The sequence below is a fragment of the Phacochoerus africanus genome, chromosome 12, assembly GCF_016906955.1.
Source record: "Phacochoerus africanus isolate WHEZ1 chromosome 12, ROS_Pafr_v1, whole genome shotgun sequence".
NCBI classification, from domain to species: Eukaryota; Metazoa; Chordata; class Mammalia; order Artiodactyla; family Suidae; genus Phacochoerus; species Phacochoerus africanus.
This window is the reverse complement of record NC_062555.1, coordinates 3276466-3295959: the sequence shown is the minus strand read 5'-3', so window position 1 is coordinate 3295959 and position 19494 is coordinate 3276466. Positions and strand designations below refer to the sequence as shown.

General features: G+C 41.3%; 1 protein-coding gene across 1 annotated transcript in view; it reads right to left on the bottom strand.

Annotated features, from left to right (window-relative positions):
* The window catches only part of KCNT2 (potassium sodium-activated channel subfamily T member 2), a 344132-nt gene that overhangs the window by 208647 nt on the left and 115991 nt on the right, over positions 1–19494 (bottom strand). Inside the window, exons 4-5 of the mRNA XM_047755168.1 lie at positions 9301–9349; positions 6670–6729 (exon numbers count right to left, since the gene is read on the bottom strand). Coding sequence (XP_047611124.1) covers positions 6670–6729; positions 9301–9349 — 109 coding nt within the window. The remainder of the gene's footprint in view (positions 1–6669; positions 6730–9300; positions 9350–19494) is intronic.

Below are 19494 nucleotides of genomic sequence, written 5' to 3'. Positions count from 1 at the left end.
AGCAACCCAGCCTCAGACTCCACTTGTGCCAACCAGGCACCTTCATCCCGCAGGCTGACTCCACTTCTCCCTGTGCCTCTCTGGAGGCACACAATCTTCCGGAATCAAATAGGAAGGAAGATGAGGCCCTGGAGATGGGCTGCGAGATGATTCCTGCCCCAGGTAGTTCTGACTCGAGGAAAAGAGAAAGCCTTAAACCGGATGAAAATTTTAAACTTTTGCACATTGACCATATGTTCGAACACTAAACGGAGAGTCGCCTTGCGATTGAGAAGTCTGGAGGAACTGAAGGACCTGCCAAGATTTCATCTGGCCAGCCTGGGTCATGAGGGCAAGGACTGGATTTGAAGGAGAACGGGAGAAACACTGAAGCCTTTGCCTGCTTGCATGAGTCAGATCAGTTCAACAAACCATTTACAGTTGATTTTAATTATGCCCTTTTATTTTATTTTATTTTTTATCGTGCAGGTTATCGTTGCCATTTCTTTCATCAGTTTCTTTTTTGCTTTTTTCACAACTTGGTTTCCAGAATGCTTAACACTCACCTTACTCTTGCCTTTCTGTGTTTTCACTTCTCACTACACATCTCTCCTTGATGACAACGACTGCTCACAGGAAAAGAGACTGATGTGACCAGAAAGAAGAAGGGAGGATGAGAACAGGGGCCACTGGTCACATGGCAGGAACCTTCTACTAAGACACAGCAAGGTGAGCGTCAGTGCTCTTAGCTGTGACACACTGGACAAGCTTAGTTCCTAGCAAACCAAAGCCTGCCACAGCTATGCCAGCTGTCTTCTCTTCATGCCTGCTTCTAACACACCAATTTGACTGTTATGACCTTTTCTCAAACCACCACTGAAGAGTCCCACGACTGCCATGTGACTCGGTTGGGTTCACTTCTAATTGACCTTCCGTACCAGAGCCAGAGACTTCTTTCTAAAATGCCAGATTTCCATGGCCAACAGAAGCAACATCCAAACTCCTTATTACATCGTAGGAAGCCTCACAATTTGGACTCTGGCTACTTGGTTGGGTTTGTATCTACTATATCCCTACCCCACCTGGCATTCTGCCACAGACCCACCACATATAAAACTGATTTTGATAGGTCCTCTGAATCAGCTGGGCTATTTCACACTTTCATACTGTTGTTCACCCCTCACCCTCTGCTCCTCCCCACTCTCCACGCCTTCATCAAAACCTCCCCGACACCTGCTTATAACATCCCACAGAACTTCTTTGTTGATATGACTCTCAGAGCTCAATGAGCATGGCAGTGGATACACGAAACTTTCAAAGAGTGGTACATGTTCATCCCTTCCTTGTATAATTGCTTTAATTTTTGATCTTAAGAAACTCTATTGCTATTGGATCCAAATGGAAACACTTGAATTTTATTTTTTAAAGCCTTCCTGATGCAGTTATATATAAGTTGTTATGGCCCAACAGAAATTTTGGGGAAGAAAGCATTTCAAGGGTACTCAGCTATGTACCCATCTTAGGTAATTTCATCCATGTTTCAACTTCAACTTATTATCAAGAATAAGCCAGCGAGCACCTAGGCTGTATCTCTATCCCAGATCAATACTGTGTCTGAGAGTCTGTTTCAGATCTTCAGTGCCTAATCCACTGCTTCACACAGATGCCTCAAAGGCACCTTGTGAGTAATGCGTCTAAAAGTAGAATTTATGATTTTTGCCCGGACTGGTTGGCCAGTAACAGAAACCAGAAATCCTGGAGAAACTCATTACATCCTCCTTTCACAGGCTACCTAAGTATAACTGTAAGTATATATAAGACTTCCTGATTCATAAACGGATCTTGAGTCGTCTGGTTCTCATTCTAACGCTATTTCCAGCCAGCCTCCTAATTGGTCTCCTCCTCTTCCTTCTTGCCCCGCTCCAATTCACCTCCCACCATGGCACCAGGAATTTGTTTCTAAAGCACATCGCAGATGCCAATCCCTTCATCTCACCCCACCCACACCCACTCACTTTGAAACAAACTATCCAGACACTTTCACAACAAGACATGGGTTCTATTACAACCTACGAGGCACTACACTGTTCAGCAATTCTTGACCTCATCACCCCGATCGCAGAGTTTCCCTTCCAAATCTCCCATGCCTTAGTCTACACCAGGACTGCGGCACGTGCTCCTCGGAAAATCTTCACCTTCCTTGTCCCACTTCCCTTTGCCTACTTAACACACTCACACACATCTTTCAGCTCTTGGCTCCTGAAGCTTCCACATCTTCGGATACTCGCCTCACCCGTCACTGCACACACTCCAGACAAGATCAGACTCGCACATTAGGTTTTTTGATTCTTCAGCAACATCCCTCTCATTCCTTTTTTTCAGTCTGTATTTACACAGTTAATCACCACTTGATTTTAAATTTCATGAGGTCCAGACAAGAGCATCCATTTAATGCAGGATTCATTGCTCTGCTCCTAGCACAGTACTTGATGGTCTGAGGCTCCTCAATAAAAACTCCAAGTGCATTATGTCAAACGTGGGCCTGTCGATTCATAGTTTGTGTGTGTGTGTGTGTGTGTGTGTGTGTGTGTGTGTGTGTGTGTGTGGTGGCAAATAATGAACTTCCCCCTGAGGACAATTTTAATGATCTAAAATTATACAGGAAGGCAATGTGCTCATTGCTAAAAATAAAAGTATGTCTTTTCAGTCATATTCATTAGGTTTAATTGTAAGTTGTCTTCTGAACTTAAAGATGCATTCATAAATTATCCCCCCTAAAATCAGCTGATGAAAAATAAACACAGAAATTATCCAAAAGCCGCACTGGCTGTAGGGCGGCCCCAAGGGGCCTACATCATATAAATTCACATGATAAAAGTAGTTATGATGAAAAAAGAAAGCACGAATCCAGAGAATGCCACTGAGTAGGGAAGCATGAAATGAGATGTGAAAGGCAGCACATGCCTTTTTCAAAAGCAAGTTAAATCCCTGCTTCATTTAATCATATTTTCCTGAGTGAGATGAAAGGCATTTTTCTCCTTCCAAAAGGTAACTTATTAAAAAAAGGAAAATTTCTAAAAAGTAGCTTTATCTGCTCCAAACATGTAGAACTCTCTGTGTTCCTCTCCTTATTGACAGATTCAGTAAAATATAAGTAAAACGATCTAACCACTTGACAGCATTTGGCATGGAAGTAACGTTCCTTATCCAATAAAAATGCAAGAAAAATAGGTGATTTTCTAAAATGTACCGGGCTTTTATTTTTACCATATGACAAAGTGCAAGATGGGACTATTATCTAGATGGGCAGCTCTAAAGACACTTTAAAAATTATAAGACGCACAACACGCTAGTGGGGGTTAGCCCAGGGTGGAACAAGGGACTGCTGAAAACACCTTTGTTCTCTAATATTAAGATACTGATACTTGGGAGTTCCTGACTGGCTCAGAATGTGAAGGATCAGGTATTGTCACTGCTGTGGCTCGGGTTCAAGCCCTGGACCAGGAACTTCCGGGTGCCATAGGGATAGCCAAAAAAAAAAAAAAAAAAAAAAAACGAAAACCAAAAACAAACAAAAAACTCTGTATTTAAAATACTTAAGCCAAAAGATTAATAACTTACCTTTGTTCAATGAGTTTAAAATAAACTGGAATAACCCAGTCTTATCTCTAAACACAAACTCAACAACATTTAGGGTCTCCACAGCATGGTAATATAAGCAGAATTACCAGTACCTAGGCGTCCCAGACCAAACCCTTTGTCCTTTTCCAGAAATAGGCCCATCATGATGTTAAAATTTCAAAATCGTAGCTTTTTATAAAGTGATTATAGAGAAAAGAATTGTATATTTGACAAAAGCCTTCTAGGTGTGCTGAATTTTTGTTTTCAGAGGTTTGGAAATTACACCGGGTGTGTTTGTGTTTCCTTTTGATTTAATGAATGTGTGTATATAAATAGACTTCTATTTTGAAGGCAGTTGATAAAGACACAGAGGGTATTTATGCGACAGAAGAAAAAGGACTTTCCTGTTGGGTGACTCCCTGGCTCTTTGGCCAAGTAGCGGTAAGCATGAATGGGGTGATGACTGAAGTACAGACTGCACTTCTGTGTGGCAGAGGACAAGATAAGAGGACGCAGGGAGTTTTAAATTATTATCTGCCCACCTCAACCTACAGTGTAAAGAGGTTTTGCTCACGGTGTTTCTACTCTTCAGACTTTGACGTTTGCAAACTATAGTCTCCATGGCAGCTCACTGTTTTCAATGTTAAGGATGAAGTCATGCTTATTTACAATGTCTAATTTTAAGAACCATAAAGTGCTTGCAAAATAATGTGTTAAATTTATTTTTAATTATTGCATTTATACATATGCTTATGTGTAAATATATTATTTGTATACGTACAGAGATGTAAATAAATATGAACTAAGAGTATCAAAGAGCAACATCAGGAGTAGATGTTACTGCTGATACAGTATTTATTTCTGTGTCTCGGTCTATAATTTTTCTTAAAAGACTAATTTGAGAGAAGGACATCATCTGAAGTTCTGCTACACAGATTTACCTTATATTTATGTATGCCGTAGTTACCAATTACTTAATTTATTCATTCCAAAAAAATGTATCTGACACTCTATTTTTTAATAGAGTCAAAAGAGTTCATGAATTTGGCTGAATACATGAGAGGAAAAGAAAGGTCATTAACAGCCACCTATCCTTCCAATGCAACATAACACCTTTTGATCCTTTGTGTTGTACTGCCCGGGACTCAGCTACCATGAATCACTCCGCCATCGAAGACATTAATGTTGATGAAGGTCAGAATGAAAATATGGGAGTTCCTGTCGTGGCTCAGTGGTTAACAAATCTGACGAGCATCCGTGAGGTCGCAGGTTCAATCCCTGGCCTTGCTTAGTGGGTTAAAGATCTGGCATTGCCATGAGCTGTGGGGTAGGTCACAGACGCAGTTCGGATCTTTCCTTGCTATGGCTGTAGTGTAGGCTGGCAGCTACAGCTCCAGTTCAACCCCTAGCCTGGGAACCTCCATATGCTCTGGGTGCAGCACTAAAAAGCCAAGAAAGAAAAAAAGAATGAAAATATGATACATCTAGTTCTGTTTTGCTCTCATTTTATAAACGGCAGCACTATATAATTACAACGGAAAATTGTAATTCCACCTTGTATCTGTGTTTTTTAAATGGCTATGAGCAAAACACTCAGGGAAGCTTTGTATCACTTTTTAGTTTGGATTTGGAGCAAATATATTCACAAATGTAGATTACTATTTTGGCTAATGTTATGTTGGTACATTATCTTTTATTAGTGAAAGCAATTTCATTAATTTACAAAAATACACGTGCACATGCCTGCTTAGTTTATTTTGGGTGTTTAAATACTAAAGAATTTAGAAGATAAGAATTTTAGATGTTAATTCTTGATTTTTATTTTATTCTTCTAGGTATTCAAAATCCATACTTCTCAATCAATATGTATTTATAGGGAACCCATTTTAGCATGGAGAATATACCAATAAGCTATTGAAAGATCCCGCCACAGTATCTCATTCCATACTGCCCATCACTAAGCTAGTACTTTCTAGCTAATTTAGGGTTGAAAGACTGCCTACGTGCAAGCCCTTTCAGCTTCCCTCTCAAGCTTCAAAATACTCTTTCAAGCACCATTTTCCACCTTCTGTGCTCTCAGAAAAGAACAGAATGTATTCAAAGCTAATCAATAATCCTCAGCATCTTGTTCGTTTATTCTTACTTTTCATGAGCCTTGCTTCAGCCATCATTTTTTCTTCTCCCTTCTACTTGCTCTCTTTGTTTTTATTTTTTTATTTTGTATCCATTATAAGATACCCTACCAGGCCCTCACAACCCTGTCCCCAACTTTTTCCACCAATATTTTCCCCAATACACCATGTTCTGACCAAACCTAAGTATTTATTATTTCTTCCCATCTTGTGAGCACATCCCTTCCCTTATGCCTTCGTTCATTCCGTAAATCCCTACTGCTTTCCTTTTTCATCTTTCCTTAGCAAAATCACTGATTCCGGACTCTGCTTAAACCAGGCAAGCATTTGCGTTCCACCCTGTGGATATGACCTCGCTCTATGACCGCCCCCGTAGGCTTTATTCACACCTCCCAGGAGGTAGCTCTTATTCCAGCTTGTATTATTATTACCTGCATGATTTTCTCCTGCCCCTCACCCCCGTTTTCGATTGGAAACTCATCGAGAAATCAACAGTGCACAGAGCTCAATAAACATTTGTCAAATCGGGTTAGTCAAAAGGAGCTTGCCCAAAAGTTAAGGGAATTCATTAAAATAACTCCCAACAGGCATGTTTTTCTCTCTCAGTGTTTTGTTTTGTTTTGTTTTTTAATACAAATCAGAAGAGACTGAGAACAATAAAGAGCCAAAACATTCCATTTGCTTGCCTCACATGAGAATGCTCATAACGGGTAAGTTAGCCCACAGGAATTAGGGAAGTATGTTTAAGTCATCAAGGAAAACATTACTATATTACCATAGCCTGTTACCACACACATTCTGGAGAGGTCCAGAATAATTAAAGTGGTTTAAGAAGAGCTTGCTTTTCCCCTAGAGTATGAATCATAAATAAAGGAATACTGACTAAATGCTAGTAATGGGTTCTATCAGCAGAAAACTTCTAACTAAAATAACTTACCTTATAGCTGAGATAACCAAGTAGGATTGTTTCAAAGAGACTTATCAATGCCACTGAAACCTGAAATACAAATTGCACCTTAATGAGAAAATGCAGCAAAATTAAAATGCATATTCTGACTACAATATGAGTAATTTTATAAATGTGTGCATATATATGTGTGTGTATACACATGCGGATATACATCCTGTGCACATACATAATATATGATACAGGAGATTCCTATGTGGCACTTCAACCTCTCTACAGAGGAGGTAGACAGCAGGCTATCCCAGGTGCTACAGCTTAGTTGCTGTAATTTCCAATACTCTTCAGTAAGCCTTTTAAAATTTATTATCACAGATGTAAACATGGGATTAGAATATTGAGATGGTTGGGATTTGCAACACATGGAAAGACTAGGTTGTTCTGTCTGTGTGTTCCGAATACACACAGTCACACGCAACTGCCCTGCCAAAAACAACGCCCTCACCCGGCCACACCACCACCCTCTCTAGTACACCCACCGAAAACAGCAGTTTCCTTCAGAAAATAAGGGGATGCAAGCTTGGAATGGAATTCTATCACCCACTTCAAACAAAATGAAACAGCAACATCCTTGAACACTAAATAAAATGGTTCATGTCAGCACTTCAAGATACTTTAGGATTGTATTTGAATGGGCTTCATAACCAATTCCCCTTTTGCAGCTGGAAGTGCTCGTCCTGGGTCCTCCACGGCAAGTGTCCATCCTTCTCTCTACTCTCTACCCCGTTTCCTCTGCTGAAGTACCCAAGCACTCTGCTTACAACAGCAAGTTCCTGGTAAAGATATTCCAATTCTCTCGTGCGAAGGACTCCACACACTTTAGCAGAGAGATGAATATGATCAAAATAAGCAAGCAAGCACCCCAGGAAATAACTCAGGGAGCAAATACCTTGGCTCATAGATTCGTAAGGTTTAAGACAATCTGCCCAAGAGGGCAGATACTCTTTAGATGTTGAGATTTCGACTCAGGTTGGAATAAAAACTTTGATTTAGATGGATTTTTAAACATAAAGACAATTTTTTTAAAACACATAACTCCATGACAATGCAAGTAAAATAAGTACGGAAGTGCATATAATAGCCAGGCATTGTCAGGACAGAAAAGGTGCACTTTTTAGTTTTTCTCCACAAATTCTCTAAATCATTATCATCCATATTTTTTCCTAGGTGTACACATTGTTAGATGATCTCTCCAACATTTCAGCATGAATTCCTCAAAATCCTATTCAAAAGTATTACTATTTAAAAATATCACTATTAGGTAAAAGCACTTTGAATAAAACAAACTGTCTTTCAAAACCCTATGTAACTATTCATAAAAATATTAACTTTCTTTACAAGTGTGCACCTCACTGATGGAGAATGCAGGAATTTAGCTCAGAGATTAAAAACTGCATTTTTAGTGAATGCTGAAATATCTGAAAATTTATTTGTAAATTAGTGACACTGCAATGAAAGTCAGTATAAAAAAATAAAACACAACTTGACTCACAAATACGCAGACCTGTAAAAACTTGACTTCATAGTTACGATCACAATGCACATACTATTGAAATAATTCATTACTGCAAATAAAATGTACAGACCTCACAATCATCCTGACTTTAAAAGACAAACCAAACACTTGATTTTAAAGTATTTTAAAGGTTGTTTATCAATAGTGACTCTTAGTGTCTTTCCATTCCTTCCAGACTCAACTCTTACAGCTTCCGATTTTGTTTTAATCTTAGAGACTCTACTCTTTGAATGGTTTTTACTTTTTTTTTTTTTTTTTTGGCCGTGACCATGGCATGTGGAAGTTCCCAGGCCAGGGATCAAATCCGCACCACAGCAGTGACCCGAGCTGCTGCAATAACAATGGTGATGCTGAACCTCACCTGCTGAGCCCCCAGAGAACTCTGGTTGTTACTTCTGAAAAGCAGCAGATAATAAAAGACCACTGGTAGGAAAGAGACAGCAGTAGGTGAGTGGAAAGCTGTAAAAAACCTGCTGAGCATGAAATTCAATGGAAAAGGGAACAAAGGAGACAGAGACGGCGCCACACAACACCGCGACAAGAACTCCAACCTGCTGTTCTCCTCACACTGCCTCACTCCTTCAGGCCTCCTTTCGTGACAGGCACACTTTCTGTTTTATTTACAAAATGATCTGCTCCAGGACCAAGCTCTGGCTACCAGTAATATGAGCCATTCGCTCATTTGTTCACTCGTTGGACAATTACATACAGGGATTCCATTGTGTTCCAGGCATTGAGAATATGTTTACAAAAAGGAACCACAGACATGGGCTTTTGATTAATTTTCCAAAGACCCAAGTCTTTAGGAATACCTAAAGAAGTTTGGGTAACTTGTTGTGCCTTAAAACACTGGTTTAATTTGGTTTTCCCACACCCTCAAAAGCTTTCTGAAATCTAATCATGCTCATGAAGAAATTCTCAACAGGCAGAATGCAGAATAAAAACTTGAGTCTACAATGTGTATCAAGATTAATGAAACAATAAACCAAAACTCATTTTTGATATCAATAGTTTTCTTCCCAATAGTATTTCTCCATAAAACAGGAACAAATCCATTCACACAGAAATAAAACAAAATGGTACATAACCTGTAAGCCCCATAAAGGTAGACTTCTGTTCACCCAAAAGATATGAGACCTACAAAAAGAATCATAAGATATTAGTTTTTTAATTAGTTAGAAATACATACACAGTATAAAAGACAATAAAATTTCAAAATTAAAATTAGAAAAAAACTTTATATTGCTTCATTTGTTTCAGTAATACTCATCTTTATTCCAAGAAAAATAAAAAAGCTGTTCAAGTTTTGCATTCAGTCTCATGCTCATCATGTAAGAAAAGACAACGGGCCCGTATGTAAAGAGTGGTGACAGCAGGGGAGGAAAACCTCAAACCCCTTGCTCCTCAATTCTCCACCGAAAAGTCACTTCAGGGTCTTCCATAAACATAACATAAAAGATTTTTTTATTTTTAACACTATTTCAACAATACAAAGGCAACAGTATAAACAATCGGAATAAAGTCAATTAACTCAGATTGCACAGCACACGAATATTTCAGATTTATGTTATTATAAAATATTTAATATACTGCCTAAAAAACACCTGTGACTGAGATTACCCTGAAACATTATTCAGGACAAGAAATAACTGTCCTTAAATGTCTCTTAACAAACCTACTACCTCTGGTGATAAAAGGATGGAAGGGGAGCTTGGGGCTAACAGACGCAGACCACTGTCTTTGGAATGGATGAGCAATGAGGTCCTGGTGTGTGGCACTGAGAACTATGTCTAGTCACTTATGATGGAGCCTGATGATGGGAGAAAAAAGAATGTATGCATGTATGTGTAACTGGGGCACCATGCTGCACAGGAGAACAAAAAATTGTATCGGGGAAATAACAATTTAAAAAACTGTTTATACTCTGCAGAGAACACTATATATTCTAAAGTCTCACTAAGTCAGAATTTTTCGCTGTTCTTAACTGATCCCTAATCTACATCATTTGGTGTACAGTTGATTCAAATACTAGTCATTCATAACAATATACTCTACTCAGGAAAAGATGAAAATAGCTATATTACACTGCCAAAAAATGCAAATAAAACCCAAAGCAGAACCAAGCCTACTCACTCTTTATAGTTCGGAAGTATTCAAGGAATCCCATAAAAAACTGCGTATTTTTAAATTTTTGAATCATTTTCTTTTTGGTAATATGTTAAACAAAAACAAAGAGCACTAAATAAACGCTTGAAAATTCTTGTTTTAAAAAGAACTGTAAACTTTAGAAGACTATTCAAAGAAACAACCTAGGATATTAGACTAAAATACTCCCTCTAATTCCAAAATGAGTCACCCAATCTCTCTGGGTGACGGACATTTGTAGTTGCCCCAAACCAAACCTGTGACCTTTTTCACCAAAACAAGTGCTCTCAGTTTTTCCATCTCTGTAAATGGCACCAAATTCCATTATGTTTGGTACTGAAAGACTTAGCATCATCTCAGATGCCTTCTTCTCCTGCACTTGTAAATATTTAATGCATGAGTCACCAAACCTTTTCAACGTTTCCCACCAAATGTCTGCCGAATTTACCTACCTCACTTCATCTCCACTACCACATCCCCCGTAACCTAAAGCATCATGTTCTCCAGCTGGACGCTCGCAAAAGCCTGTCGCTGGGACCCTACATCCTCTTTTACCTGCTAGATTTTTCTCTCTAAACTGTAATTATGCAGATTCTTTGTACATGCATATCCTATCACATCCCTCCCCTGGGTACTGACACCTCACTTTTGTTCAGGTAAAGACCGAATGAAGCTCTTCACTTGGCATTCCTAGACATAGGCCACCGTGACACTTTGCTTCCTTTCACGGCCCTCTTCACATGCCCTTCCCTCATCCAAGGGCTCTCAGCTCAGCCCTGTCTCAGGAAAACCTTCACAGAGGCTTCCCTTGATCAAGGACCCGACTACCCTCTTAGGCTGTGTCACTTACCTGCCTCTTCTGGCCCTCAGCTAGGTTGGAAGCGGGTATTTGTTTGTCTTGTTTGTCGATGTTATGTCTTTAGTAGTTGCCTCCTTATGAAACTGCAGGTTCAATAAGATGACAGAGTACGTCTATTTCACTCGCCCTTAATGTCTTTGCAGGCACCTGCCTACAGTAGGCGAGGCGTTCAATGCGAACAAGTGGACGGCGCCAGTACAGGTAAGTAAAGCGTGGGTGATAAACTGAGAAGCGCGGTCCCGCCCAGAGCACAACTCTCAGGTGTTCCCAGGGACACCTGAGGAGTCAGGCCAAAACAAGGTAGGTGGGGTGAAGGGGAGTATGCTGTGGGATCCATGGTCTGGAGCAAAGGAAATCATTGCTACAAAACCACAGACAAGGAGACAGACGTCTCTGTAAAATTATAAAATAAATGGCAGATCAGAAGCTGGACAGCGTTTTCAGAAGGAAGCTGGTAATTAACACAGACTTACTAAAAGGTAATTACCAAAGTAATGGCGTTTTCTTTGATCTGACATGTTGTTTGAATGTCTTGAAATAGCAGAGTATTTAAATCCAAGTAAGACTTTGTGGCTTCTTTTCCTCCAATTTTGTCAACCCCATTGACAGAAATGTACTCCACAGAAAAAAAAAAAAACCTGTGCAGCAATACTTATTGCCATATTACCTATAGCAGAAAAATAATTGGAATCTGCTCGATGAACCAAGAGTGAGAGAATTCAAATAGCCTTCTCTTCATCAACAAGAGCAAAAATACCATCAATGAGAAAACCGTCACTGATAAAATAATGTCTGTAAGATTGTCCAGTTATGTCAGCATGAGTATGCGGTGCATCTAAGTGTATTGACAGAGAATTTCCGAAAGAATGGTGGTGAAACTACCAAAGACACTTATTTCTACGTACTGAGATTTTAGGTAACTTTTGCTTCTTTTTCCTTCCCCTATGTACTTACACTGTAAGAATCATGAACCATTTACAAAATCATAAAAAGAAAATGAATTTCACTTTTTCAAATTATAAAAATAAAAGCAAACGTACAATCAAAATTTTTATCATAAATTATGTATAATTAATTTATATTAAGTTAAACTAGGCCTAGAGGTAAAAATCATGTTTGAGGCGTCATTACGAAAAGCGGAAGAACCATGTCAGGCAAGTAGCAGAAATGAACTACAGGAGATTAATAATGTGCAGCCCCAGCCCCTTTGCATAGCGCACTTATTTGTGGTAAATAAACACCTCTCAGAAAAGGGGAGCAAATAGCTGCTGCAAACGTCAGGACTGCTGTGGCAGCAGAGGTGGAGTTCAGGGAGTGAACATGCTAACTAGAGGAATAAAGCGTCCGGTAACCAGGCAGAAGCACCAGGGTCAACACGCGGGAAAGCATTCGTGCAAAAGACAAGACAAACCCATGCTGGCAGAGCTCCAAACCCAGCAGACAGGCTTGCACTGTCTTAACAAAAGCATGAGGTCCTAGAAGCTCCCTGGTGGCTCAGTGGGTTCAAGATCTGGCATTGCCACTGCTGTGATGCAGATTTGATCCCTGGACCCTGAACTTCCCATTATGTCGGTGTGGCCAAAAAATTGTATATTATATAAGCGCCTAAGCCAGAGGGGAATATTCTGACACTCTCCTAACCACAAAAAGAGTAAGACATGAGGACCAGCTATGGCTGCAGGCCCAAGTTTTCAAGGAAAGATAAAATTCAGTATGTGACCAGGAGACTGAAGCACAGTGGAGCTTAGCTGGTATATGAGGAAGATTTTCCAACAGCCAGATCCTTTCGAAACACGAGCATCCTTCACACCAACTCTCAGGGACGGGGCAGAGAGGACTAAATGCTGACCCCGAGGGAGTGGCTGTAAAGAGTCTTTTCAGACACAGATGGGCTGCAGCAAAAGTGCCTTCCAGTCCCTCCCACAGTGGAGAGTCGCAGGCAAAAAGCCACTCTTCAGCCAAAGGCTACTTTCTCAGCCTCTGAGTCAAGGTATGAAGATGTGACTGATTCTCAAGTAAGATTTTTGCATGATCTGTAAGTTAAAGTGATGCTACCCATTTGCCGGCCAGTAACTTTACGGCAGGTGTGTGCCTTGCTCATGCTTTCCTGACCTCCCTGAAAGCTGACTGCAAAGCTACAAAATCAAAGTGGCTTTTGCACATATGATACTGAACTTACCATCATGTTACAGTGTGTGTTCATGCGGCGGATGTGTGTGTGTGTGTGTGTGTGACCATGTGGAGAAAGGTGCACCTGGACCAGGAACACCAGCATAAAACTCCAGTAAACGAAGAAATTCTCCTGAGTTTTTGAGATGACATGGAAGATCACTTGGAGATGCTTGAGTCTACACTGTTACCAACACAGACAAGGGAAGGAAAGGTCTCATGATGATATTCAGCCGTATTGGTCATCAGATATTTAAAAACACCGTGAAAACTGAATTTCTCTTTTTAATAGTTGTTACCCTAAAGAAGAAATACTCTTCAAATTGGAATGTCATCTGAACACACTGGTTGCTCTATGAGGCACACATTTTATTTATTTATTTATTTATTTATTTGGCTGTTACGATTTTTATTTTTTCCATTATAGTTGATTTACAGTGTTCTGACAATTTCTACTGTACAGAAAAGTGACCCAGTCATACTCACACACACATATATATACACTCTTTCTCTCACATTCTCCTCCATCATGTTCCATCACAAGTGACTATATTTAGTTCCCTGTGCTACACAGCAGGATCTCGCTGCTTAGCCACTCCAAATGCAAGAGTGTGCATCTCTTAACCCCAGACGCCCCGTCCATCCCACTCCCTCCCTGTCCCTCCCAGCAACCACACGTCTGTTCTCCAAGTCTGTGACTTTCTTTTCTGTGGGAAGGTCCATTTGAGACATGGATTTTTAAACGTAAATTCAAATATCATAAAATACAAGCACAAGTATGTGCTTCTTACCTCTGTCTTTGTGATTTGATGTTAAAAACTAATAATCGCTTCAACAACGTTCTTTTCTATCTGTTGAAGCTCTCATCTGTGGCAAATGGAAGTTCCTGGGCGAGGAGTCAAAACGGAACTGCAGCTGCAGGCCTGCACCACAGCCACAGCAACTCAGAACTCGAGCCACACCTGCACCCTACGCTGCAGCTGTGGCAGCGCGAGATCCTTAACCCGCTGAACAAGGCCAGGGATGGAAGCCACATCCTCGCAGACACTAGGTCTGGTTCTTAGCCTGCTGAGCCACAAGGGGAGCCCCTCAACTGTTTTAAGTGGGTGGGAGAAGTGCATTTTGTCTCAGTGAGGAAACATAAGCACCAGCAGGCAACACATTGGTGCCGATGGCTCAGCTCACAATGAAATTCATAAACTACATGCTAAATGTGTTTCCTCTGCTGAGGCCTTTAAATCATTTCCTACACACTGTGTGTACCTTAGTACATCAGAGTTAGTCCTTTGCACAAATTTCATACATTCACAGTGAAATTCTTTTCCTATCCTTCAGTTTGTCCATACTTGCAACATTTTCATATCAGCTCTGGCTCCTGCAGGGGACTTAAAAAATAAAGCAGAGCAACGCAAAGTATCTGCAGTTTTATTATGTCAGAAGCTCTAATTAAATAAATCTCTTTGCCAAATTAGCCTCATTATTTTAAAATACAGCCGCTGCCCAGAAAGGCCACTGCTGTTTTTCATTAACCAGTATAACACCGCCAATGGGAGCTAAATGGAACATTGTACTCAAAACGGAGCCATGAGTTATTTTGCTATGTTTTTTAACTGCAGTAATCTGATTTTTCAAATGTATATCCTCTATAATTACAGCTGAACATTCTTACTAATATGACGTAGAAGTTAATTATGGGTAACTTTGCTCTCGTAATGTTTTCAAATAATATTATTTTACTCTGCTATCGCCCGCCAATGTCCTTTTACTCTTAGAAGGGTTCTATCATGCCTCACTGTATGATTCTCAAGTCTCTCTAATGTTCATTTTATTTATAAATCACCAAATTTTAAAACCCATTCTGGTGTGCTTATAGAAGCGGATGAAATATGAACCATTTTGAATAATGCAGAGACAGAAAATGTAAGAGAGATAATATTGGCTGGCATCCCTAGGCAGTGACTTTGAAACATCCGGATTGTGCAAGGCTATCAATAAAACTGTTGAGCATCTTTCCGTTAATTCAGCAACCCTCACGGACCCACCAAGTCCGATGCAAAGATAACATGGTCCTTGCCCTTGGTGAATGTACAGGGAGAACAGAGGAGTAAACTGTGAAATCCGGGGCCGTGTGTGAAGTGTGGTGACACCCCAGAAACCACACCCAACCAGAGTGAAACCTGGCTAAAGGGTATAATGTCTGGTAAGAGAGTCAGATTACTTTTCATTCAATAAATGGTTATCCTGAAGGTCCGAGGGTCCTGGGACAAGCTAAAAAAGAGGGGGTGCTGAGGAAAAGGGGGGAAGCCAGAGGCCCGGATTTGGGAGAGAATGTACAAAGGCCTGGAGACAGTGGAGGGCAGAGTATGAACAAGCAGCTTCACGCAGGACCTCATGGCTGGACGCAGGGGCTGATGAGGTGAGGTAAGTGCAGGTCAAACTGCAAATGATCTTCTGGAGGTCCCCTTGGGGCTCAGCACATTAAGGACCCGGTACAGTCTTCGTGAGGATGCGGGTTCAACTCCTGGCTCCCTCAGTGGGTTCAGAATCCGGTGTGGCCACAAGCTACGGCACAGGTAGCAGATGTGGCTTGGACCCAGTGTTGCTGTGGCTGTGGCAAAGGCCGGAAGCTGCAGCTCCAACTCAGCCCCTAGCCTGGGAACCTCCACATGCCGCAGGTGCAGCCGGATAAAAAGAAAAGGAAAAAACGACCTCCATTTATTCACTCCCTCACTCATTTGATAAGTAACCCCTGGTGCTGCATGTGTGCCAAGCTCTGAGGACTCAGGCAACTATCCCTGCCCTTGGGGCATGTCCATGGGACCCTTCGCGGAACACACAGAAAGCAAAATAAGCAAGCATCATATGCACAAGATATGACAGAGATAAACGCCATGAGGAACATGTAAAAAGAAAGGGGAAACGTATTCGAGAGACTCTTGTGAGGAGAACACTGTTTTAAACAGGATATTTAGAGAAGCCTTCACTAAAAATGTGATTTGTTATAGAGATCAGAGGGAGCATGCCCAGGCTACCCGGTGGAAGAGAATTCCAGACAGAGGGAAGGGCAGTGTGTCTGGAAGGGCCCGGGACCAGAAAAGAGGCCAAGAAGGCTGGAGCCAAATGGGCGGGGCTGAGTGACAGGAGGCGGAGGTGTAGAAATCGGGGGTGCTTATAGCTACTGGGTACTTTGGCATTCAGAGCACAACTGTGCCAAGATCTGTCTTATATTTTAAAGGAACACTGGCTGCTCCATTAAGAATGAACCAAAGGGGGAGTTCTTTGGGGCGCAGTGGGTTAAGAATCCAGTGTTGTCACTGCAGTGGTGCTGCGGTGGCATGGGTCCAATCCCTGGCCTAGAAACTTCTGCATGCCACATGCATGGCCAGAAAAGGGAAAAAAAAAAAAAAAGATAAACCAAAGTGGAGAAAAGGCAGAATCAGCAGGCATTAGGAAGGGTAATGCAGGAATCCAGGTGAGAAAAGATGGCTTTGCAGCAGGAGAAGCGACTGCATGCTGGATCTCTCGTGAAGGCAGAAACTATGGAATTTTCTGGGGGTTCTGCACAGGCTGCAGAATGTGAGAAGAAAGGAGAAGCGAAGAATGACTCCAAAGCATTTGGCCTAAGCAACTATTCCGATGGAGCTGCTATCACCCAAGATGTGGGAGGCTGTGAGCAGAGAGGGTTTGGAGAAGACGGGGCTGCCGTTCGCTGAGATGCGCAAGAGCACAGAAGTGGGCTAGAACATGGCAGCTTGCGATGCCTACTAGACCTCCAAGCAGAGAAGGCGAACTTAGACTTTCGGGGCAGGGGGTGGGGATGGAATGACGGTGGGAAGGCGCTGGCTTCCTATGACCAATGAGTTAAACCGGGACGGAGAGATGAGTGCTGAGGTTCTCAAAGTCAAGAGCAAGCAGGAGAAAACCTCTGCAGCTTTACATGTAAAGTGGGAATAATAAGATGAACTGTGTGTTGAAGGAAACAACACCCCTAAAACCACCAGCCCAATGCCAGAAAATGTAAGAGCTCTAAAGTATAAAACCTTTCCAAGAGCTGAACATTTCCTGTAAGGGTAGGAGATGTTCTTTTTCATGGCTGAGTCCTCATTTACAGCAGTGCAGACACATGCTAAGTATTCCATAAAGACACAGTGAACTATCCATAATTATATTCATTAAATACTTTCACAAAGAATTATCACATAAATTACCACACCATGAAATTTCACTTGTTAACCTTTAACTTAACTCCAAACCCTTTCACAAATATGAAATCCTTTTCAGTATCTAACCAAGCTGAAGAGTAACTAGTTCATTTAAATTAAAATAAATAAAAATTAAATAATATGTTATGCCTCTGTTTCCTGTTTCACTTTGATCTTTTTTATTTTTTAATTTTCTTTGGGGAAAACTGCTACATGAAAAAAATAATCGTACAGAAGTTAGCAGAATTTTTTTTTCTGCTTCGAAAATTATTTTAAATGTAGTAGGCTGGACAGAGCCCCACAGTGGTGGTGAGATAAGTATTATTCAGGCCGTTATACACCCAGTCCTCTTCTCTACTGCTTCTCGCAAAGGACAAACACTAAAAGGAAAGTCCATAAATGAATAGAAATGCCGTCTAATAAAAGCAACAGGATAACAAATGGAAAAGCAAGTTTAGGGTAAATCAATGTCATTTACCTCAAATTAGATAAAGAACCACACCAGCTAAATCTGACACTTGAACCAGGCAACCAATAAATGCTGAAATGTTTCCATTCAAGAGTAAATAACTTGATTTGCTGCTGTTTTGATGATTTTTTTAAGATCCCACATATAATAAGTGAGATCATACAGTATTTATCTTTTCCTGCCTGACTTATCTCACTTAGAATAATGCCCTCAAAGAACCTTAAAAAATAAATAACATCGAGACTATAACTGGAAATACTTACAAAGCTGGTATACAGTAGATTAAATCTTTTTGGAATGTATACGAATCCAGAACAGGAAGGTATTTGGGTCTTTTAAAAGACTGAGCCATAGCAAGAAATTACTTGGAATATTTTGGCTAGCAATATAAATGTAATGGGTACGTGTCAGGTATTAGCATTAATAAAACAGAAAAACAAAAAAAGAGATGTTTAAAGAGACCCCACAGAGACTACGTTATGTATTAACCGAAAGCCAGATCAATTTCATCATGATGAACACCTACAATGTCCTTGAGAAAATGCATCTGATATAACCTTCTTCTAAATGACAGTTCGGGAGGTGATTCAGGATGGCAGTGTAGGAAGATGCTGAACAGCCTCCTCCTATGGATACGCCAAATCTACAGCCACATACGGTCTGAAACAACCTGAGCAGTTCCTCCAAAAGGAATGAAGGGTCATGATGAGACAGGGAGGGAGCAGAGACGTTGTCCCATCACAACAGCCACGTCAAATGTGGTGACCCATAGGCAGGAGAAATCTCACTACACAGAACCTTTCTCTGAGAGGTGGGAGTCTGGGCCCCACACAGACACACAACCCTTGGGACCTGGACAGTGGAGCCCCGAAAATGGCCAGGGTTGGGAACCAGTGGGACTTAGAGTCAGGAGACCCCAGAGGCTGCGGGGTATGTAAAGTCTTCTCTTTAAGGGCTCCCCGTCAGACTAACTCACACCGAAACCAGGAGAAAAGGCGGCAGTTCAAAAAGCACCTCGACCACACAGGAAGGAGATTCATTAGCCAACCTTCACGGAGGGCACAGGGATCTGTTTGGACATTACCGGGAAACAGAGACTCTGGCAGGCGCCCTTCATGTGCTCTCTTCGCGAGTGCCACCCCCACGCTATCCTGTGGCCCCCCTGAAGCCTAGGGACTTGCGCAGGCCCGGCACTCCCCACGGCTCTGCAGACGCCAGCAGGTGCGTGAGGTCCACACAGGGACGCTCTCGAGTACCTGTCTTCCCGGGCCCCAGGAGACTGAAACCATCCAGAGTGACAGCTCTTGGCAGTTTCCACCCCAAGAACGTCGCATAGCCAGCAGCCTGAGACACAGACACACACACCAGTCTTCCACTAAAAAGGCTATTTTCTTATTCGGGAGCCTCAGCGTGAGTGGTAGGATATACTGCACAATAC